At 40.3% G+C, this 23,535-nt stretch overlaps 1 protein-coding gene across 16 annotated transcripts in view; it reads left to right on the plus strand.

Annotated features, from left to right (window-relative positions):
- Positions 1-23,535, plus strand: part of CADPS (calcium dependent secretion activator) — a 465,663-nt gene that overhangs the window by 107,641 nt on the left and 334,487 nt on the right. For all 16 annotated transcript variants that reach the window (XM_065935296.1, XM_065935295.1, XM_065935299.1 and 13 more), the window contains 2 exons: positions 8,196-8,309; positions 17,760-18,092. In XM_065935296.1, the coding sequence (XP_065791368.1) occupies positions 8,196-8,309; positions 17,760-18,092 (447 nt within the window). The remainder of the gene's footprint in view (positions 1-8,195; positions 8,310-17,759; positions 18,093-23,535) is intronic.

Genomic DNA, 23,535 nt, shown 5'->3' on the forward strand with positions numbered 1-23,535 from the left:
CTTACAAAGTAGATAAGATCATTTGCTACATACAGACAGGAAAACCCAAGTTAATTACATGCCCAAGGACTTGTATTCAGGTCAAGATTTGACCTGAGCTTACTCTGACTTCAGCATTGCCTCTCCTGAGACCAGCCCTTAGAACATGTGATTTTTCTCTTCACTGTGGGTCCCGTTAGGTACTTCTCCAGAATGCTGCAGTAGATTACATACTGCCTGAAATGCAGGGGAAATTTTCAGGCCTCACTTAATGAGGTGGATTGAACCAAGAATGCTTGAATAGTTCTAGCAAATGCCACTGCAGCACTTTCCTCTGCAATAATTACCTTTCATCATTCAGGTTTTCTGCTCTTGGAACTCATTACTTCAATTCTGAATTTTGATCTGATGCACAAGAGGATTCCATACATATTGAGTACTTTGAGATGGGCTTCTATTTTAGGAGGATTCTGTTCATAAGCAGCTCGTAGAGGCCTGTTTGTCTATTTAGAGTTGTGCAGTCAACTACTCTTGGCCAATTATCTTGGTATGTTCATGCAAGGTCACCTTCAGGATTCAATCCTATGTAGGTCAGTTACTTTTATCCAGAGAGAAATTCTGTCCTACAGATTGGTTCTTAGTCTGGTTATTTATGGGAGTTCCTAAGAGAGATTTTCATTCATTCATACACTCAGTGAAAGGATACTAAGGAATCAAAGATGAATATGATCTCTGACTATGGTATGAGGAAACTGAGAACTAAGATTGTGCCTTGGTCATTTTATTTTCTTCCAATTTTAACACTGTGCCTGGGATTTATTAACCACTTAGTAACCTTACATATTGATTCAACACATATTTGATCAGAGCTAATTTTGTGCCAGGCACTAGAAGCACAGCAGTAAGCAAGACAGATGTGATTCTCATTACCTGTGAAACAAGTAATGCTCTTATGGGGAGATAAACAATGAAAAGTTAGTAGAATCATAAAATAAAGAAACAAGGTCCAGATGTCCATCAATAGGAGAATGGATAAAGAACAAAATTATACCATGCTTTACTACTCAGCAATGAGGATGAACAAGCTATTTCTACTCCCAACCATGTGCCAGAATCTCATAATGCTTGACTGCACTGACATCAGGTTCAAAAACAGACAAAATCTGTCTCTGATGATATAAGTCGGGTCACCTTTGGAGAGGGGCAATGCCTTTGGGAAAGTACAAAAACTTCTGGGGTCCAGGTCATTTTGAAAAGAGAATTATTTCCACAGGAAATTTCACTGTGTGAAGATTTCTCATGCTCTGTGCTTAGGGTGTATATCTTTCTACATGCAGATTATAATTCAGTTAAATTTATCTTAGAAAATATATATGCTGACTGTGATAATGGTTGTGGAGGAAATGCACAGGGTCTCGGGCAACTTGATAGAGAGTAGTTTGGGGGAGCATCATGGTAGGCGGGGTGAGCTGAGAAGACCTTCCTGAGAGATACCGGGTAGGCTGAGTCCTCAGGGTGAGAAGTTGACAGCTTGGGGAGAGGAAAGGGAAGAGCATCCCTGGCAGGAGGAATGGCAGGGCAAGAAAGGTCAGGGTGCATTGAGAAGGAGAAAAGAGGTCAGTGTGGCTGGAGCAGAGTAAGTGGAGAACACAGTGGGAGCAGAAGCTGGGAGTGTACAGAGGTCGCATTATTTAGGGCCATGGACATTCGGTGTGTGGTCCACCCCTGGTCACTCAACTCTTCTTTTGATCTGGAGAGAGTGCTAAGATCCTTGGCTATATCATCCCATGTCCTATTCCTCTCTCCAGAGAAGCCTTAAGAAATAGGTTTTGTATTCCCCATGTTATGTTGGGTTAGCCAAAAAATCCGTTCGAGTTTTATAACAGCTCACAGAAAAGCCCAAATGAATTTTTTGGCTAGTCCAACACGGGAAGAACAAAGGCTTAGGGATAATAACTTTCCCAAGGTCACCCACTTTGGAAATGAGGGGTATCGCTAGTATTTGTACTCACATCTCTCTGACTCCAAGCCCACATTTTCAACTCCTGGCTCCTGACCCCACCTCTAAGAACTGGTGCTCAGAACAACTTCATAGTACAGTGCATGTACTCTTAGGGTTGTGACCAAAAATATGAACAAGTAGAAAATTCCACCTGGGGAAGTAGTTCATGGGCTGGATTTTGTGGATACATAATGAATTTTCCCATAGGCGTGCTTTCTTGAGGGAATGGTAGGCAAAGACTCAAAGATGAGAATTAATCATCACAGCAGCTGATGTTCATTGAGCATTCATGTTGTTCCAGGTTCTGTAATGAATATTTTACTTATCCCAGTTTACCCTGAGAACAATCCTATGAGGTCACTATTGGCCCCATTTTACAGATAAAAAACTGAGGTGTGCAGAGATTAGTTGTTTGCCTAGTGAGACACAACTAGTGAATTGACTACATGGACACAATGTTTGTTTGATTCATGGTGAGGAAAGAAGTGAACATGGATAGGCGGGTGTCAAGCCCAGACATAAACACATACTAGAATTCATGTCCTTAACTCTCCTGCTTGGAGCTTGGGGTATCCAGGGAAGTGGGGGATGTTTTGTGAGGCTTCATGACTTGAGTTTTATGAACTCAATTGAATATTCCTGGAGTCCTTCTCTTTTTGGCAGGGATTTTTTTTTTGTAATAAACTATTCCATTTGTGGTAATTAAAAAAATTTTTATATTGGAGTATATGTAGCTGATTCACAATGTTCGGTTAGTTTCAGGTGTATAGCAAAGTGATTCAGTCACATATATACATATATCTATTTCAGATTTGTTTTTGAGATTTTTATAATCTGTAATCTCTCCTCTGAAACCCTAAATCATACTTTTGTGTGTTTTTGGTATGCTTTTCCTCTTCATCTAGACTGCAGGGTCCTTGAGGGCAATCCTTTACTGCTTTTGATTCCCCAGGGCCTAGCCCTGGTGGGTGAGATGAGAAATGGTGTGTCTTGTTGGTCTCAGGGCCTGGGGCAGGGCCAGGGCCAAGCAGGCAATAAGTTATCTGTAAATATTTCTTGAATAAATGAGCACTCGGCTTGTTTAACAAAAGGTAAGAGTGATAATGGATTTGGCTTGAGTCAACAATCCTTGTCTTCTAGATTGTGTGCACCTCATTTTATGTTAATTATTTAAGCACTTAAGGTAAAAGCATAGCTTATTGTTTTCCTTTCCATTCCTGCCCATCACCTCACTGCATCCAACTCCCGAATCTTGCAGAGTTGGCATGGATCCAGACTTAGAAGGAATTCTGAGCAAGAAACTCTGTGAAATGCTTCAGTTGGTTCTGTACTGTAAAGATTTGTGACTTAAATCAGCCTGCTTAAAAGAAATTCATGTGATGATGTCATTTTTATCAGTAAATCAACTGCTGCCTGATATTTCAATATATAAAACTATACGTATGATTTTCTGTACAACTCCACTGATAATATACTCAGGTTAGAACAGTAAAGCTTAGGCAGCGTAGAAGTGAGTTATTCCATGCTCTAGGCCCACGCTGTACGCTTGCTACCTGTGGCTACTCAACACTTGCAGTGGGGTTATTCTGAATTGGGATATTCTTTAGGTGTACATAGGTTTCCCTGGTGGTTCAGACTGGTAAAGAGTCCACCTGCAATGCAGGAGATCCAGGTTTGATCTCTGGGTTGGGAAGATCCCCTGGAGAGGGAAATGGCAACCCACTCCCAGTATTCATGCCTAGAGAATTACATTGAGAGAGGATCCAGAGGGGGCTACAGTCCATGGGGTCAGATAGAGTCGGACACGATTGAGCAACTAAAACACACACATTGAATTCAAAGACATAGTATAAAAAAAGAATGTAAACTATTTTATTAATAATTTCTCTAATGGTTACAATCAATGTGATTGTTGGGACATGTTGGGACTAATGAAGTATATGAAAATTCATTTTACCTGCTTTTTACTTTTTGAAATGTGACTTGAAAACGAAAATTTATTAGAAAATATAAAACTACATTGACATTGGCCACTGGCATTCTAGAACAAAACAACTGTGAATCTGATGCAAATCTAACTACTTTGTGCTGCTCAGTTGCTAAGTTGTGTCTGACTCTTTTGTGACCCCATGGACTGTAACCCCCCAGGCTCTTCTGTCCACGGGATTCCCCAGGCAAGAATACTGGAGTGGGTTGCCATTTCCTTCTACAGGGGATCTTCCAACCCAGGGGTCAAACCTGCATCTCTTGACTTGGCAGGTATGCTTTTTACCACTGAGCCACCAGGAAAGCTAGCTATGTCTGCCTCCAAATTCACCATTCCCCAGTTCTCCCAAAGTACAAAAAATTAGCTAAAGCACCCCAACTTTCATGTATATCTGTTCTCAAAAATCTGTTCTGCTTCAATTCATTTCCTAATGGAGTCAAAACCCACACCAGGCTTCAGTCTCCTATAGTTTTTAGCCTTATTTTCTACTAGCAAGACTTTCTTTGACTCAAGTGATGAAAACACTCTCAGTGTATATAGAAACACATAATTTAAAAATAAAAGAAAGAACTTGTATCATGTCACTGAATAGCTATAACTATCCCAAAATAGTGAGTAATTAGGATTATTTTCCAGGATGAGATAACATTTATTTATTTAATCATGGCCCTATTCCAGCAATGAATTGTAAGTTTGGCAATCTTGGAAAACATAAGTCACTTTTGCAAGATGACACAGTGGTTGACAGAACTGGACCCAGAGGAATCGGGTAGAGAGGGAGGTGGGAGGGAGGAGCGGGATGGGGAATACATGTAACTCCATGGCTGATTCATGTCAATGTATGGCAAAACCCACTACAATATTGTAAAGTAATTAGCCTCCAACTAATAAAAATAAATGGAAAAAAAAAACTGGGCCTGAAATGATCTTCTTTGTCTTTCTACTAGAGCAGCAGTTTTCAGACACAGCATCCTATTGTCAGTTAGGAGGTATGACTTTGTACGAAAAGTGAAAGTTACTGAGTCCTGTCTGATTCTTTGTGACCCCATGGATTGTAGCCCACCAGGCTCCTCTGTTCATGAAATTCTCCAGGCAAGAATATTGGAGTGAGTTGCCATGCCCTTCTGCAGTGGATCATCCCAACTCAAGGGATCGAACCTGATCTCCTTCATCTCCTGCATTGCAGGTGGATTCTTTACCATCTGAGCCACCAGAGAAATCCATGCCTTTGTATAAATAGCATTTAAAAGGGTAAAGTTTTTAGCTGACTTTCTTTTTAGATAAACTAGAAATGATGAAAGGATGTTCAAAAATAAGTTATTTTCCATACACTTCATCCATTCATCCATCCATTTAACATGAGTACCTGGCATGTATTAAGGTACTAAGTTGGCCCTGGGGAAACATCAGTGAACAAAATAGCAAGAAGAGGCAGATCATCTAACAGATTTGATCATAACTAGCAAGTAGTTAGAATATATGATGTGACCTGGAATTACTTAGCAGGCAAATATAGGCTAGGGTTTGGGAAGGGCTTCCTGAGACTGATGGACAGTGAAACACAGCTAGATAAGTGATGGAGAAGAGAAAATAAATAGGAATCTTTCAGGGATGCTTTCCTAAGTGGGGAAGAAATGCGGGCTTGATGAGGTGGAGAATCACATATATCTTACTGCTCCAATTATCTATGCCACACCCTGGGATAACAGTACAGTTTAAAAACTTTTGTCTATTTCCATGCTGCACTTAGCAGGATACTTACCCCCAAGCTTTATCGAAATATGATTGAAATATATATAGGTTTAAGACGTGCAGTGTGGCAATTCAGTACATGCTTATATTGCAGAATCTTACCACAAGAAGGTTAGTTAATACTTCTATCCCCTCACATAATTACCATTTTTCTCTTGTGGTGATAGCATGTTACATTACTCTCTTTACAACTTTCAAATGCTTAATAGAGTAATATAAATTATAGCCACTATGTTATACATATTAGAATCCCAGAACTTACTCATCTTATGTCTAGAAATTTTCACTCTTTGATCCCATTTCCCCCACCCCCCAGTAACCACTATTGTAGTCGCTATATCTCTATTTTTATGAGTTCAGGTTTTTTAGATTCTGCATATGTGAGAACATACAATATGTGTCTTTGTCTGTCTGACTTATTTCATTTAGCATAGTGCCTTCAAGGTCCCTATGTGTTGTTGCAAAAGGATTTTCTTTTTATGGCTGAGTAATATTCCAATGTGTGTATCTGTGTATGTATGATGATATTACAATGTATGTATGTATTATGTATGTATATGTATGTGCATGTGTATACACACAAATATATATGTATATATGTATCAAATTTTCTTTACCCATTCATACATTGATGGGCAGTAGGTTGTTTCCATATTTTGGTTATTATAAATAATACTGCAATGGACATGGGAAGGAGTTATCTCTTCAACAGAGTGACTTCCTTTCCTGGGAATATATACCTAGAAGTGGGATTGCTAGATGATATGGTAGTTGTATTTTTAATTTTTTCAGGAACCATAGTGGCTGCACCAGTTCTCGCAACAGTTAATAGAATTCCTTTTTCTCAACACCTTTGCCGATACTTGTATCTTATCTTTTTGATAATAATTACTCTAGCACGAGTGCAGTGATTGCAGTTTTGATTGGCATTTCCCTCATGATTAGTAAAATAGAGCGCCTTTTCATGTACTTAGTGGCCATTTGTATGTCTGCTGTGGAAAAATGTCTATTCAAGTCCTCTGCCCATTTTTTTAATCTTTTCTTTTTTTTCTGTTGAGATATATGAGTCCTTTATGTCTTTGGGGTATTAACCTCTTACCAGGTAGATGATTTGAAAATATTTTCTCCTGTTCCATAGGTTGTATTTCATTTTGCTGATTGTTTCTTTGGCTATGTGGCAGCTTTTTAGTTTGATGTATTCTCATCTGTTTATTTTTGATGTTATTCTTTCTGATTTTAGTGTGATATCCAAAAAATCATTGCCAAGACCAATGTCAAGAAGTTTTACCCTATCTTTTCCTCTAGTTTCAGGTCTTACATTTAAGTCTTTAACATATTTGAATTAATTTTTGTGAAAGTGAAAGTCGTTCGGTCATGTCTGACTCTTTGTGACACCATGGACTATAGTCCATGGAATTCTCCAGGCCAGAATACTGGAATGGGTAGCCTTTCCCTTCTCCAGGGGATCTTCCCAATCCAGGGATTGAACCCAGGTTTCCCAAATTGCGGGTAGATTCTTTACCAGCTGAGCCACAAGGGAAGCCCAAGAATACTGGAGTGGGTAGCTTATCCCTCCTCCAGCGGATCTTCCCGACCCCAGGAATTGAACCAGGATCTCCTGCATTGCAGGCAGATTCTTTACCAACTGAATTATCAGGGAAGTGTGTGTGCGTGTGTGTGTGTGTGTGTGTGTAAAAGTGGTAGAAGATAGTAGTGCAGTTTCATTCTGATGCATGTGAATATCTGGTTTTCCAACATCATTTATTGAAGAGACTGTCCTTTCCCTATTAAGTATTCTTAGCTCCCTTGCCAAATATTAGTTAGCCAAATATATGTGGGTTAATTTCTGGGTTCTCACTTTTGTTCCATTAATCTATATGTCCATTTTTATGCCAGTACCATGCTATTTTGATTATTATATCTTTGTAAAGCAGGATATTTCAGTCTTCTTGAGGGGCTTGTGCAATAGTGTGTTAAAAACAAGAAAACAGATCTTAAATAAACAGAAACAGCAACAACAAAATCCAACTCTGATTTGTAGCATTTGCTAATTTCTGTAGAATACAGACTCCCACCTTGGCTGATATCTCTCTCTCAAAATAAAAAAAATAATTGAATGCAAAACTGGGAAGAAATGTATGGTAGCACCGCCATTATCTATCATTTCCACTATGGAAATACAATAGATGTAAGTATTCTCAAAAACACAGATAATAATCAAAGAATCAGGAAGCACTGAATTCTGAGCTTTTTAATTTTGTTTTTAATATAATTTAGCTCTAATTAATGTTAATTCTTAGTAATGATATGTTTAACAACTGCCTCACAGAATTTCTGCAAATATAGCAATCAGCTTCCACATGCCAGTACATGCCAGCTCCAGCATGCCAATGGGCCTGGCATCTTCAATATAGCATAACTGTGACCCTTGTTTAGAGAAGGCCTCACCATCTCCTCCTCCTCTGTTTCTTACAGATCAGCAAACAACAGCTGCAGACAGTCAAGGACCGGTTTCAGGCTTTCCTCAATGGGGAAACTCAAATCGTGGCTGACGAAGCCTTCATGAACGCTGTCCAGAGTTACTATGAGGTAAGGTTCGCCGGACAGAAGAATGCCAACACTGCTCAAACCTGAAGTCCGGGGTTTCTGAAATACTGGTCAGTGAGAACAGTAGCCTTGGCCTTCTATAGGGCCATCCTTCCTGAGGTCAAGGGGTCTGTGATTGATTATAACTTTAAGGAGTATAAAGGAGCATTTTGTTCAAGGGGTGAGGGAAACTGTAAATTGTTATACCAGGAAGAGTGGTGAGTGTTTTACATACCATTTCTTGTTTAATCTTGACAAAAGTGATATTATTCCCATTTTACTGATGAAGAGACTGAGGCCCAGAGAAGTTAGGTCAATTTTTCAAAGTCACATAGCTATTAAAATGCCTTCCTCCTTTTTTCCTTTCTTTACTCAATTTTTACGTAGAAAATTGTTTTAAAACAAAAACACAGGTGTCCCTGCCTCTGTTGATAAGCACGTGCTTATTCTGCCCTTGAGTGCTGTGTTTCTCAGTAGACGCTTTAACAATGTCCGTTGATTGATTCAGTGAAATGCTCCTTGTTGCTAAGCACTTGACTCCTTCTTTCATGGAAAGAGTGGAGCAAGACTGCAATGAGATCTTGTGAAAATATTATTGATTGATTTGCTGCTGCTGCTGCTGCTGCTAAGTCGCTTCAGTCGTGTCTGACTCTGTGCAACCCCATAGACGGCAGCCCACCAGGCTCCCCTGTCCCTGGGATTCTCCAGGCAAGAACACTGGAGTGGGTTGCCATTTCCTTCTCCAATGCATGAAAGTGAAAAGTGAAAGTGAAGTCGCTCAGTTGTGTCCGACTCTTTGCGATCCCATGGACTGCAGCCTACCAGGCTCCTCTGTCCATGGGATTTTCCAGGCAAGAGTACTGGAGTGGGGTGCCATTGCCTTCTCCGACTGATTTGCTAATTAGCCTTTAATAGTAAACAGCCTTTGTCTCCTTGATGTTTGCTAGGTTCATCCACAGACTCACTTTGCATGCTTTTTTTTCCTCAATGAAATTTCTATTTGGATCTGTTTTAGAAGTCTGATTTGTTTTTATATATGTCAGATTTATTTATTTATTTTTTCATTTTACAGTGTTAATGGTTGCCAATAAGGGTTGAACTTAGAGATTCATCTGATGTGACATATTTTTTGGTTAGATTTCAGGGAGAATGGAAATAAGATCTGCAATTACAGTGGTTGTATGGCAGTGAATAACCTAAATATATTTAAGAAGGTTCTGTTTAGAAACTGCCAGGGCTTGAAACCAATTATCCCCCTTTTGTCACAATCTGGAAACCAGTTGAGACCAGGCAGACACTTATCAATAATTCTCCATGTTTAGAGTCATTCATGAGTTTGTAAATTTGCAGATTGCAGATCTTAATTAGAAAGCTCATTTGACTAATGATATAAATTACAAGAAAGCACCATTTCTATCTATTAATTAAATTTGAAAATTAATAGTCATCAACTTGCTAATGAGTCTCTGGAAATTACCATGATATCTATAGTGGTCCTGATATTTTCCTCTATAGTGGCTAGTTTATTTGAAAGTGCTTCTGTTTAGTCTGATGAGAATACAGACATAAAGAAATTACTGAATATTTAATATTGAGATTTGAGTAACAGGAAATAATGTTGGGTATAAATTATTTACTGTATTCATTAGTAAACTTTAGAGTGTCTTGAGATTCATGTTTCTTGGAAAGCCTAATCCTCTGAAGCAAAGGTCCCTAGTCAAGGTATCAGGATTGATACATGACTTGGGAGTGCTCCAAGTTGATTACTCATCCCTTTCTCTCCTTTCACTCTTGGGCAGTGGAGAGCTAGCATCTCTTCCTCTGCCCAGTAGCAGAGTCCCATCCCTTCCTCTGGGATCCAGTGGCTTTTATGTCAGCGCTTGCCTCGTCAGGTAGACCAAGGATCAGACCCAGGACAGACACCACCTCTGGAGCTGGAGTGCAGGTTCAGTCCCATTGGAACCATTTGTGTTGAAATGGCCTGGTTTCCCATTAAGAAACCGGGATGCTTTTTAATAGAAGGGGAAATATATGCTTAAGAGGCAAAACCAACAGATAGTCTCCTAAATTCTCAACCTCCACTCCCTTACACATACTCTCTCTCTCTCTCTCCATCCCACCATACCAACCCTGACATGTCCCAGTTTACAAGTGATAATGACAATTTAAAAAAACAAACTAACAAAAACTTTTTCTCCAAAAGTTCTGAGATTGCTATAGTCAGTTATTAATACTAAAGTCAGTTTCTGAAAATAGCATTGTTTTGCAAAGACAGTAATGCTTTGTCAACCTGCTAGAGTAGTAATGAGCATGTTTGTTTTTTTTTTAAATAAAGGGAGTGGGGAGCCACTGTCCTTTTTCCATCTGTGCCCACCCACATCCAGCCCAGTCTGAGCCCAGCTGCCCAGCACTCATTGCAAGCTGGTCAGGCCTGGAAGCAGAGCAGGGTCAGGATAAAGGGAGACCAAGGTTCCCTGTGGCAAAGCAGATCAAGCAGGGCAGGAGATTAATCCTTTAATCTCTCTCATGATGGCTTTGAAGGCTGGGCACCAAGGTGGATACTCTGAGATCCAGCTCAGCAACTTCATCCTGTTTCCATGCCACAGTGCTAAGGCATCAGAGAGCCCCCCACCCTGTTTCTCCAGGGCGCCCACATTTTTCTAACTCTCAGCTCTTTTAAGACAAATTGTGAAACATAAACCCTCCCACCCTCCATCCTCATCCTCACCTCCCTCCCCATTTACCTGCTTCATTTTGGTTCCTTCACAGGCTGGCCCCAACAGCAGTGAAAAGAGGCAGATGGAAAGGTCTTACAGAACCTTCCTCACTGAGACCCTGCTTGGAAGGAAACCTGGGGGCATCTGGTGGGACCGGGGAGTGTAGAGCACGGTAGAAGGCATGCAGACCAGCCTCGTGTTAGAGCAGGACAGCTGCTGGCTGGACCGCAGCCAGCACCACTGCTATGACTGAGTTTAGTTTTGTTTCATTTTATTTTCAGCTGATCTTCTCTAACAAAACCTCAGTTAGTTTTTGTCACACTAGATTTGAATGGTGTATCCAACACAGTTCTTTGATTGCGAGTAACAGAAACTGACTGCGGCTAAATTAAGCCCTAATAACAACAACTGTTGTTTTGTTATCAAAAGAGAAAAACCATCTAGAGAAAAGATGGGACCCAGGATAGCTTAGCCTCAGGAAGCTGGGTAGCAGGACATAACGCTTACCCATCACTGGTATGAATCTACTCCAACCCCATCCCTTTCTTATGCTTCCCCACTCTCAATCTGAACCCCAGAAGGGAAGTCTGAATGCCAAGTTTGGGTCCCAGTTCACCACTTGGCAAAGGAAGCACACGGTCCTGTGAGTGACAGCCCCACCGAAATAGTGTGTAGCGATAAAGGTGTTCTCGGACCGAGGGGCTGGATGGTTGGCAAGCAAAACCTGCAGGGGTCCTCTGCACAGGGTGACATATGTCATTTCATCTTTATCACTGAACTGTTTTTAATCTAAGAAAAGTAGATGTCAGGTCACACCTGGCTATTTTTCTAAAATAAAGCTATACATTTTCATAGGCAATCATAGGCAAAACCACTATGATTCCTCAGTGACCTCGGAAAAGAGTAACCAGCCATTCTAAAGGCACTTATTCTTGTGGGAAAAACCAGACAAGGAAGGAAGGGGCAGAGGGCCAAGTGGTTAATATCAGTAGGGGTCCCCAGCCTCTGGGAGCTAATGCTTGATGATCTCAGGTGGAGCTGATGTAATAGTAGTAGAAATAAAGGGCACAATGAATGTAATGTGCCCGAATCATCCCAGAACAATTCCCCTCTCCCCAGTCTGTGGAAAAATTGTCTTCCATGAAACTGGTCCCTGGTGTCAAAAAGGTTGGGGACCAAAAGCAAGAGGATGAGTTGAGTGTCTGAAAGTGGGGGTGACTTCTGGGTTGGCTGCAAACCAGCTGTTGGACCTCAGCCACCCCCGAGCTTCAGTTTCCTCATCTGTAGTAGGATCTTCCTTGCATAATTGCTGTCAAGATTAAATTCCAAACACACACACTCAGTAATACAACCTCATCATAAATCTGCAACAGAAAAGTGTCATTATGAATATATTAAGGTTAGAGGGGGAGAGTGGTGATATAGTGCCCACCTGCTGTATAGAAATAAATTATAAAAGAGGATTGAAAGTTACAGAATCAATCCACTCCCTAGTTTGGGGCCTAGACATGGGGATGGAAGGTACAAGGTCAATGCAGGGGAGAAGGACATAGAAAGGGGCAAGGGAACTACGTTTGTTCCTAACCTACCACCACTTACCATAGGTCATGGCCTCAGATGTGTTTCTTAAATTTGCCTAGGTTCCCCTTACTTTCTGACAAAAAAAGATCCAAAGATGCTTTTTATTTTAGAAATTTACATGCTTCTTGCCTCAGTGAAAGTAAAATTTGTCATTTTCCCACGTAGAAAGGGGTGTTTTATATAACTCTGAAAGTCAAACATGTCAATTATAAAACTAGACAATAGGGAAAAAATGGAAATGAAATAGGAAAATACCTCTAATCCCATCATGCTAGACAACCACTATTAAATTTTGGTATATGTCTTTCCAGGTATCTTTTTATATATATATACTTGTAAAGATAGCTCCTTGATCTCCATATTAAGATGGAAAATAACTAAAAAATGTTAATAACCCATTTGTTTCATTTCACAGTTGTTTTCCATCTTTCTGCTTCTGCAAAAGTCACACCTGTGCTAGCTCAATCATCAGTAAACAGTTTTCTTACAATACCTATGATGTTCTCAATCAAACTTATAGTCCTGTGCCCCAACCCCACTTCACCCCTACCATTGGAAATCTCTGATTTAGCCACATGTCATGGACATCCTTTAATGCTGATAAAAAAGAAAAGTTATCTTTTACCATGGTTGTATAATACTCAATGTAAAAATAACAGTTAACTTTTATTACGTTCTTGGAGCAGCGTGTTCATCAGTTGACTTTCATTGTCTCATTGAATTCCCATGCCAGTCCTGCACAGGAGGGTGGTTATGATTCCCATTTGCAAGATGATAAAACTGAAGCCCAGAAAGATGAAGCTGCTCAGCTGACAAAGCCAGCAGCTGGTAGAGCTGGAATTTGATCCCAGGTTGTCTGACACTAGAGCCCACAGTTACCATTCTGTGTGTGCCAGTCATCAGAAACATTGTTGGTAACCTGGTTGTTGTAGGTTTTTAAAATCTTATTTACTCTAGCATCTAGGTATTTTTCTTATTTAGGTTGAAATGATGTGCTTCTGCAGAGCAGGAGAGGATCCTCCTTGTGTCCTCAGCCTGTCTGTAGAGAAGCAGGAGCTGGGCCAGCTTTACCCCATAGCATGTACCATCATTAAGTACTGATGCGCTTCTGTGTTTCTAAAACAACCTTGAGGCTGCTTGGCTCTGGCAATGGAGGGAAGGACTGATGGATGAGGCTGAGTTGCTGAATTGACTGCCCTTCACTATTTCGTATTTATTTGTTTATCTGCCCTCTCCCATTATGGCCTGTCTGGGAGCTGGCAGAGAAGCGGGGAGGATTTATGGATGTGCCGCATAGAGCTGTGCCTGGAGTTGAAGTCTCTTGCAAGAGCCACTGAAAAATGAAAGAGAAAACAAAACACAAAATACCAGATAGAGCTCCTGGTACAAATGAATTTCAAGGGTCATTTTAGAGACACACAAGTACGTTGCCCGTCTGGCTTCCTTTCAGACGAGACTGAGAAGCCAAGACAGATGATGTGCCTGGAAAATTAGCTTTCTGCTGCCACTGTTTCTCCTTGTGGCTGTCTTGCTGCTTTTTTGGCACTTGTCCATCTCCTCCATCTTCTGCCCCCTTCCTCTATTCTCTTAACATTCCACTCATCTCCTTTTGTTCTGGGGCATAGCGATTGTATCTTACCTGTGGACAGATGGAGCCCTCCACTTTTCAGAGTCTTTTCAATTTGATCTTTCTCAGAGAAGGCTGGCTGGCTGGACCCCAGGTAATGGTGAAGGAGAGTGAGGTTGATAGAAGTTATGTGATTGTCTAAAGCCATCCACTAGTAGTACAATGAATATATATTTAGTGGCTATTGTGTATAAAGGAAGGGCCTATGGAAAGCAGATAATGCGTGCAGGACCCAGGGATGACCAGTTATGGATGCTGACTGGGACCAATGTGCCAATATCCTCATTTCTTCCCCAGAGAAGGGCATGACAACCCAACCAGTATTCTTGCCTGGAGAATCCCATGGACAGAGGAACCTGGTGGGCTATAGTCCATGCGGTCTCAAAGAGTCAGACACAACTGAGAGACGAACACTTCCTCATTTCTTCTCCCCTATTGTCAGGTCTCATGGAAAATGTAGTGTCAGTCAATTGTTTTTAAGAGACCAGTGTATTTGTGCTTGCTGGTATCTTCTTTACCTTCTTTCCTCCATCCAGATATAATCTCCATAGGGTCTCTGCTTTGAGATGTCTGCTTTGTTCGTGTTGTTCATTCACTGATTTTCCTCATTCGACATAGCACCAATTATGTGCCAGGCACTGTCTTAGGCACTCGGAAAAAATAATAGGAACAAAGCAGATACAACTCCTGCCTTCTGAGGACTTACATAGTCTAGGCAGAGCCTCAGACATTAACTAAAGTTAGAGAGACAAATGACAGACAGCAGCTGTGGAGGGGCTATGGGGGAAAGGAATACGGTTCTGAGAACCTGAAATGGGGTCCTGTTCCAGGTCTGTGGGACCCAGCTATGGACACATGGAAGGAGAGTGTGGCTTCATTGTTGAGTGAATGTTTAAAAGTCACCTCTAATATTCACTAGTGCTGACAGCAAAGAATTAACCCCTTTGCATCGCTAGCACCATCGCTCACCTGTGCTCATAAGCTGTCTCTCAACTGGCCTCCTGTCTATTCTCTTGGCCTCCTTCAGGTCCATTTTCCACATTAAAGCTAGACAATGTGAACCTGATTGTGTCATGTCTAGGTTTAAAGCCTTCAATGGCTTCCCAGTGCCCTTCAAATGAGAATTAATGTTCTTAATAGAACCTCCCATGCCGTTGGCCATCTGGCCTCTTCTACCTATCTTATACTGATCATTTTCACACTTCTCCCTGCCACAGCCACACTGACTTCTTATTTCCTCAGATCCTCAGTGGAGAAGGAAATGGCAACCCACTCCAGTATTCTTGCCTGGAAAATCCCATGGATAGAGAAGCCTGGTAGGCTACAGTCCATGGGGTCGCAAAGAGTCAGACACGACTGAGCGACTTCACTTTCACTGTTTTTCAGTGTGTTAACATATGTTATTCCTTCTTTCATTCTTCTCCTATCCATCTTTCACATTTCACCTTAAAGGAGTTCTCTTCCAGGAAGGCTTTCCTGACCACATATTGGAATTTTTTCCTGGTTACAGCATGCATGAACCTGCAGTTTCCCTTGGTTAGCGCGTGTCCCAGGTTGTAATGATATTTGTATGGGATGATTAGGACAGTGTCACAGAGGCATGAGGGCTCGGTCAGCATCTTTTTCCTCCTCATTCTAACCCTGGCACCTGGCACATGCCTTCCTCCAGTGAGTACCTAAAGAAAGGATGAATGGACTCATAAGAGTATCAACTTTACAGCTTAAAAGACAAGCTCAAAAGTTTTATAGTTCAACTCCCTCAGTGTATAGATAAGATACTAGAGGATCAGAGCAATGAGGTAACTTACCCAAGGTTACACAGAAAGTTAATGCCAGAGCTGGCCTGGGAGTATGGTTTATAGGTCATGCCACAGTGTTATACTGTCTCTCCAGAAACTTCCTCTTTTGCTACAAAACTTTGATGTTCTTTGAGATCTAGACCTATAGCTGAAACACAGTGTGTTTGTTACATGGAGAAACTACCTGCATTAAGCATTATAGAGTTTCGGGTGAATTGCTAGCTCATTAAAGCTCTTAAAGCCTCAAGATTCAGTTGAAACCTTTCTTTTTTTTTTTTAATAATTGATTTTTAAATGAACTCTGAGGTCTCAACTGAGGACCATTCCCAAGCACAGCGGAGCAGGCTGTGGCCTCTAGCCTGGAAACAAATCCTTGGTCCTTTTTCTCTCTGAATTAGTTCATTCATTGACAATAAATGGAGTCCAACTTTCTAACATCTCTCCTCCCCAGGGAAGGCTTTGTGATGAAGTGGGAGGCAATGAGATCCCCCCCAAGCAATCGCCTACCACAGCATTCTCTGAAATCTGACAGGGAAGTGAATATTTGTTCTGCTTCTGGAAGGCTATTTATGCAGCTTCTGAACTGTGACCAGGACAGGACACGGCTCAAACACGTCAGGTGTTTCTCCTTGGTGAATAGGAAGCAGCAGCTTCACCGCCTTGTATGACACCCCAGAACTGTGTAGCTTATATAAGCTCCCAAATGGAGTGAAAGCAAACTGTCATTAATGGCTGCTCTATCCCAGGATCAAGGCAGCACTAGCAAAATAAGCAAGGGCTGTCCCACCAGGCAGGTGAGACTCATAGGAGAGGGACGAACCAGGGCGAAGTCAAGAGACCATGCGTTTATAGAGTTGTCCATTTTGAGTTAATGTGAGTTTAAAAAAGACTCCTGTCTGGAGTCTTGGTTTTTCCATTTACAAAATGGATTGAGTGTAATGCCTGCTTTCCTCATTATTCACTCTCAAAGCAGGAGGTTCTACTCTGCTTTGGGTGGGTGGGTGGGTGGGTGATATTTGGGGGAAGAAGAAGGGCACATTTCTGGCCCACGTGGAGTTTACATTTGGGGAGGGGAGACAGGCATGAAATACATATTTACATAATCCTTCTTCAATATGAATTGTGATGAGTGTCACTGAGAGGATAAAATGAGATGTAAATAGTAGACTATGGACTGTGTGAAGTGCTATGACCAGACATCATACTGACTATTTTACATATAAAAATAATAACCACCACCACAACAACCCATATGATATTAATATGCGTCACTCTTTCAAGTGTTTATCATAATTGACTCATTTATTCCTCAGTTAGAAGCACCTGTGTTGTAGAAACTACTATTTTCCCAATTTTACAGATGAGAAAACTGAAGTACAAAGAGGCTAATCTGCTGGAAGAAATACGGCCAGTAAGTGGCAGAGAAAGGACCCAAGCAGTCTGAGCAACTGAGTCTTTATATTACGCTGCCTCTCAGGATATGACTGTCTCATTTTATACTTGTGACAATCTAGGGAATACCACTGTCATTCCCATTTTCCAGATTTGGGCACAAAAGCAGAACACCTAAGAGACTCCCCGGGGTTCCCACAGCTTGGAGGTAGCAGTCAGGCTGTGACCCACCCCGGTGCCTCCTGGGACGCCTTCGAAGGGGTCAGCCCTGCCCCCGCCCCGGAAACACTTCCTCCAGGGCAGCTTTCTGACATCTGCCCCGCCCTCTCCCTCACAGGTGTTTCTGAAGAGCGACCGCGTGGCACGCATGGTGCAGAGTGGCGGCTGCTCCGCCAACGACTCGCGAGAAGTCTTCAAGAAGCACATCGAGAAGCGCGTGCGCAGCCTGCCGGAGATCGACGGCCTCAGCAAGGAGACCGTGCTGAGCTCCTGGATGGCCAAGTTTGATGCCATTTACCGCGGGGAGGAGGACCCCAGGAAGCAGCAGGCCCGGATGACGGCCAGCGCCGCTTCCGAGCTGATTCTGAGCAAAGAGCAACTCTACGAGATGTTCCAGAACATTCTTGGGATCAAGAAGTTCGAGCATCAACTGCTGTACAATGCTTGCCAGGTAAGAAGCTGTCACCTGGGCCCAGGGCTGTGAGTAAAGCAGGGCCAGGGACTTCCCTGGTGGTCCGGGGTGAATGCTCTGCACTCCCACTGCAGGGGTCTCAGGTTGCATCTCTGATGGGGAACTAATATCCCCAGAGCTATGCAGCTCAGGAAAAAAAAAAAAAAAAAAAGCAGGGCCCTATGACGACTTCTATGTTCCCTAGTCATTGTTGCCGTCATGTGCATATCTTGATTTTTTAAAATGTATTTTTAAATTACATTTTGTTACTGCATTGGTAAAAGTTGAATATGGTCCACTCTAGAATATTTTCAGGTTTTTCTTTTGATTTTTAAAAGAAATGAAAACATTTTGTGAGCTCCTAAAAATCTCCTGGACCCTAGATATTGTGTGTATTGTGTTCAAGGGGTCAGTTGGCCCCTTTGTGGAAAGTGTCGTAAGATCAAAATGATTTTTTAAAAAAGATTATGTGCCTTTAAAATAGATGGTATTTACCAGCTGAAGGGCTTGTACTTCCTCATTTGGTGACACAGTTGGACCTAGCACCTGGTCAAGAGAAGATTATTTAAAACAAAACTTCCATAAAACCTGTCTTGTACCCATATATTAGTCACACCATAAATTTCCAAGTGGATCTGAGGTGGTTAGCTGAGGCTCTCCTTGAGTGCCTACTAATTTGCTTCAGTCATGTCCAACTCTGTGTGACCCTGTGGACTGTAGCCCGCCAGGCTCCTCTGTCCGTGGGATTCTCCAGACAAGAATACTGGAGTGGGTTGCCGTGCCCTCCTCCAGGCTCAGCCTGGGCCCACCCAAAAAATGTGTGCTTATATTTTCTCTGGATGGAAGTTTGGGGGAGTGAAGTACTCTAGATCTTCATTAACTGCAAATCTTTCCCCATTATATTCCTTTATTCAACAAATATTTATTGTGTGCCTCCTCAGCAGACTTTACAAATTTTATCGAGTGTCTCTTGGGAGCATTTTTAAAAGGCACATTTCCAGCCCCTGGCCCTGGATTCTGGTTCTGCATTTTCAAGGTAGGGCCCAGAAAAATGCTTTTTTAAACAAGAACTTCCCTTCCTAGTAATCTTGCTCCCCTTTGCCTTTTAAGAACCATTATAGAATTTCAGCTGTGCCCTGGTTTCCCTGTACAACTCTACCCCTAAAGTTGGTTGAATGAGGACACTGTCATTCATTGGCTAACAGTTGTTCCTTGCTCAGAATCCAGTAAACTTTGGCAAATCTCTCTTTTTTTTTTTTTAACTTTGGTAAATTTTAATATAATTCCTCACTTAAAGTAACTTTGAGGCCTTGGGAGTTAACTTCCCCACACATGAGCTTGGGATGCAGTTGTAAGAATGCATGTGTGCAAAGCCCAGAGTAACATGGGACACTTTCTAAATGGTAGCAATTAAAGTTTATTATAGTCTATTGGAATAAGCAAAAAGTCAACAGACACCATCAGAACAGTGCCATAAATATATATATTTTTAAATTTTTTAAAAATTTTATTGGAGTATAGTTGATTTACAGTGTTGTATTAGTTTATACTATATAGGAAAGTGAGTCAGTTATACATATATGTATATTCACTCTTTTTTAGATTCCTTGCCTATATAGGTCATTACAGAGTATTGAGTAGAGTTCCCAATGCTGTAGTGTATGTCTGTATTAATTATCTAATTTATGTATAGTAGACTTAGTATGATCATCTTTAGGTCCATTCATATTGCTACAAATGGCATCATTTCATTGTTTTTTCATGACTGAGTAATATTCCATTGTATATAATTAAATGTTTAATGTAAGAACTACAGGATATTGAGATTTTCTTCTTCCTGCCTCCATGGCTATCTGCTAATCAAGGCACACATCATTTACTTCAATGATCAGTGTTTACCCAACTGGTAACGCTGCCTCCCTTCTTGCCTATGAAAATGTACCCACCACACATCAATCAAAGTGATCTTTTAAAATTGTAAACTGGGTCATACCAATTCTGCGCCTAAAATCTTCCTTGGCCATCCCCTCACCCCTAGAATGGCATCCCTACTCATAACTAAGGCTTGAGGCAGAACAGGAATCAGCCTGGATCATACCACTTTCCGTATGTGCTTTCTCACTGGCCTTCTCTCTGCTTCCCAAACATATCACATTGGCTGTGGGCCTTTGCATTTGCTCTTCCCTCAATTTAGAATACTCTTTGCCAAGACCTTTGTATGACTGGCACACCTTAAATGTCAGCTTCTCCATGAGGCTTTCCTGGACCACTCCATCTAAAGTTTTCCCTTGATTTACACCCTGCCAAGTTACTGTCTTTCCCATTCCCCTGTTTGATTTTTATCAAAGCCTTTACCACTGTCTTCCATTTCCTATTCACCTGTTTTTATGTTTACTATCTATCTTACTCTCTCTGCCCATCCTTCAGCAGAATGTTGGCCTTATCAGGATGGTAGTTAATCTCTGCCTTATTTGCTAATATTTCCAAAAAGTATTGAAAATACTTTGTCAAATACTTTGTCAAAGTATTTCCAATACTTTGACACAAAACAAGTGTTCCATAAATGCCTGTTGCATTAATAAATGAGTGATGGCAGATTGTTCTAACTAGGTGGTAGGCTCTTATTAACCATTATAGCTCACCCTAAAATTTCTGGATGTTTTAGTAAATAGGAATCTGTTTGACATCTCATAATATAATATATATATATTATATTCAAGGGTATTCCTGACACCCTGCTTTCCTCTCAGCCCACTTCAGAACCCTGGTTTCCTACCCAAAGATAGAGTTTCTGTGATGGGTTAAAAAGTATTCGAAATTCTCAAGCCTCAATTTGAGATTAAATTTATTTGTTATTTTAAATTAACATATTAGTACTGCATCCCATGTAGCACTTTTAGATTGGGGTAAGCAGGTAGCAAAACCATCCATCGCCACCCTCTTCTCTACCACAAGAAGATGAGTTGTGATAGCTTCAAAAAGATTGACAATCACCCACTTAAGTGGTAAGTAATATGCAGAATTAGAGTTAGTCAAGTGTTCCTAAACTTACTAGGCATAAAATGTTTCTAGGGATTAATTTTTCTAATTTCAATGGTGAACTTATCATGAAGATTTTCTGCTCTTGCTTAAACATCAGCATTATTGGAATGAATCTATTGCTATGCCATGTCTTACCTCTTGGTTGCTTTGAACTTGTCGACTGTGGTAAAGTGGCAGGACCTTGTTTTACTTGTTTCTCCTAAAAAATTAATTTATTCTACTTATTTTCAAGATTTTTCTATATCGTATTAAAAAATACAGTGATATAAAAGAATAATGTCTTCTCTCCCCAAAATAATGATTGTCCCCTTAGCTGAAAGAGAGTTATAAGAAATGTAAAAGGAAGTACATCTTGGGACTGTAATACTTAAGTCATTTATTATTTTATTTTATACTGACACCTAGTCTGATTACTGCTTCATTGGTTCACCTCAGTAGAAATCAGGGCAAAGAGCATATACAGGTAATTCACAAAGAAAAAAACAAAATAATTCTGAATATATGATTGTAGAATTTCTAACTTCTGTGCTTTTAGTCATCTGAGTTACTATAATTGTATTGACAATCAGAAGTATTTTAAAAGAAATATACCATTGATAACAATAATTCATTACAAATGTTACAAAAATGGGTATTCTCATTACTTACTGGTAGAATGATTTATTGTGGTAAACTTTCTGTAGCATAATCTGTTAATTTGCAGCCAAAGACCTTTATATTTGGCAAACCTTTTAACCTGGCAACTCTGCTTCTAGAAATTTGTGTTAAGTAGATACTCAGAGATTTTATCAAGAGTTTTAAGTCCAAAGATGTTCACTGCAGCATTTTATATGACAGTGAAAAAAATAGAAACAACCTTAATTCCCAGTAGGAGGGGATTAATTAACTAGATTTTAACAGTATGAGACAGTACTCTTCAGCTAGCAAAATAGTTGCTGAGAAAGAACACTTACCAAGTGGGGAAATGTTGGGTAGATATTTCTAAGTGGAAAGTCAGGCTTTGGACCAGTGTGAAGACATAATCCCATTTTTATGGAATAAGGACTGGCTAGGCAAACAATAAAATCTAAACCACGGTTATCTTTAAGGGTAGCATTATGATTGATTTTTGTGTTTTTCACTTGTGCTTTCTGGTGTTTTCACATTTTCTGCCTTAAGCATATAAGTATTTTGTAAATAGAAACAAATAGCAAAAATCTCAACAAAGAAGCTATCAAAAGAAGAAAATTATCTTCAGCATTGTATTTGAGGCCTCAGTCATTAGTATATCACCTTCATGATTTTATACCATTGCCAAGTACTACCTGTGTGATTATTTATTTAATATCCGCAATTAAGCCAACACTTAACTCAATTTATAAGCCTCCCTTTACCTTAGAAGTAATACATGTGAAATCACAGCTTTGATGTACTAGATTTTTAAAAATACTTTGCAATAATGTGAACCATAACCATTAAAATAGATACTCTTTATCAGTCTGCCTCTGACATGATCTCACACCACCGTTGATGTGGGCAGCATGACTCTGGTGACCTCTTCATTTAAATACTGACATTGATGAGATAGATCCCTCTGACACCATCCCTGAAAATAGCCCCAGACTAACCAGAACAGATTTCACCTGAAGCCTGTACTTGTAACATCCTGTAATCAGGTTTCAGAAATTATAGATACACTCATTAGCTTCTCATAGATTATACTCAACTCTGCAGTACTCTATCCACTTGTAGGAGTAAAGACATAGAACTGAAAATTATATACTTTTCATTTGCAAAAGTATGCTTGTTTTGGTTTTTTGTTTTTATATTTTCTGATCCTTCTTCCTATGAGAGAGAGCAGTTCATAGGTGCTTTCTATCTAGAAACATGCATATTTCCTTGTATGCATATTGTATTTTAGGGGAAAGTATAATCTGATTGCTGGTGCAGTTTTCTGATGGTTTCTGTGATCTCTCTGTGAGCTACTGCCAGGAACTTGTTTTCATCTCAAATGAGAAAGGATGTTTAAAGAGTGATTGTATCAGTTACACAGCAACATTCTGAAAAATGAATGTCCATCAAACTTTTTTTTTAAAAAAAAGCAAGGAAACTTAATAAATGTCTCCATATTTACACATGGAATTTTTAAAAGACTATTATGTTTGAAGTTTCATGGCTCTTGTCTCAGAAAAGAGTTTGCTCATACAACATAATCATCCTTGTAAATTCATTGAAAACTCCTATTATGAAATCAGTGTTGTTTTTATTTTCCCAAACTCTTGAGAAGAAGCAATTATATAGCCATTTGAGTTGAAATCTGTTACTCAAACAACATAGGATAAACTCTGAGAATGGGTGTTATCTAAGAAATGGGACTAACACAGACCTGCTTTCTGCTTTCATAAAATGCGAAGATGATGAT

This window comes from Muntiacus reevesi, chromosome 4 (assembly GCF_963930625.1).
Source record: "Muntiacus reevesi chromosome 4, mMunRee1.1, whole genome shotgun sequence".
Taxonomy (NCBI): domain Eukaryota; kingdom Metazoa; phylum Chordata; class Mammalia; order Artiodactyla; family Cervidae; genus Muntiacus; species Muntiacus reevesi.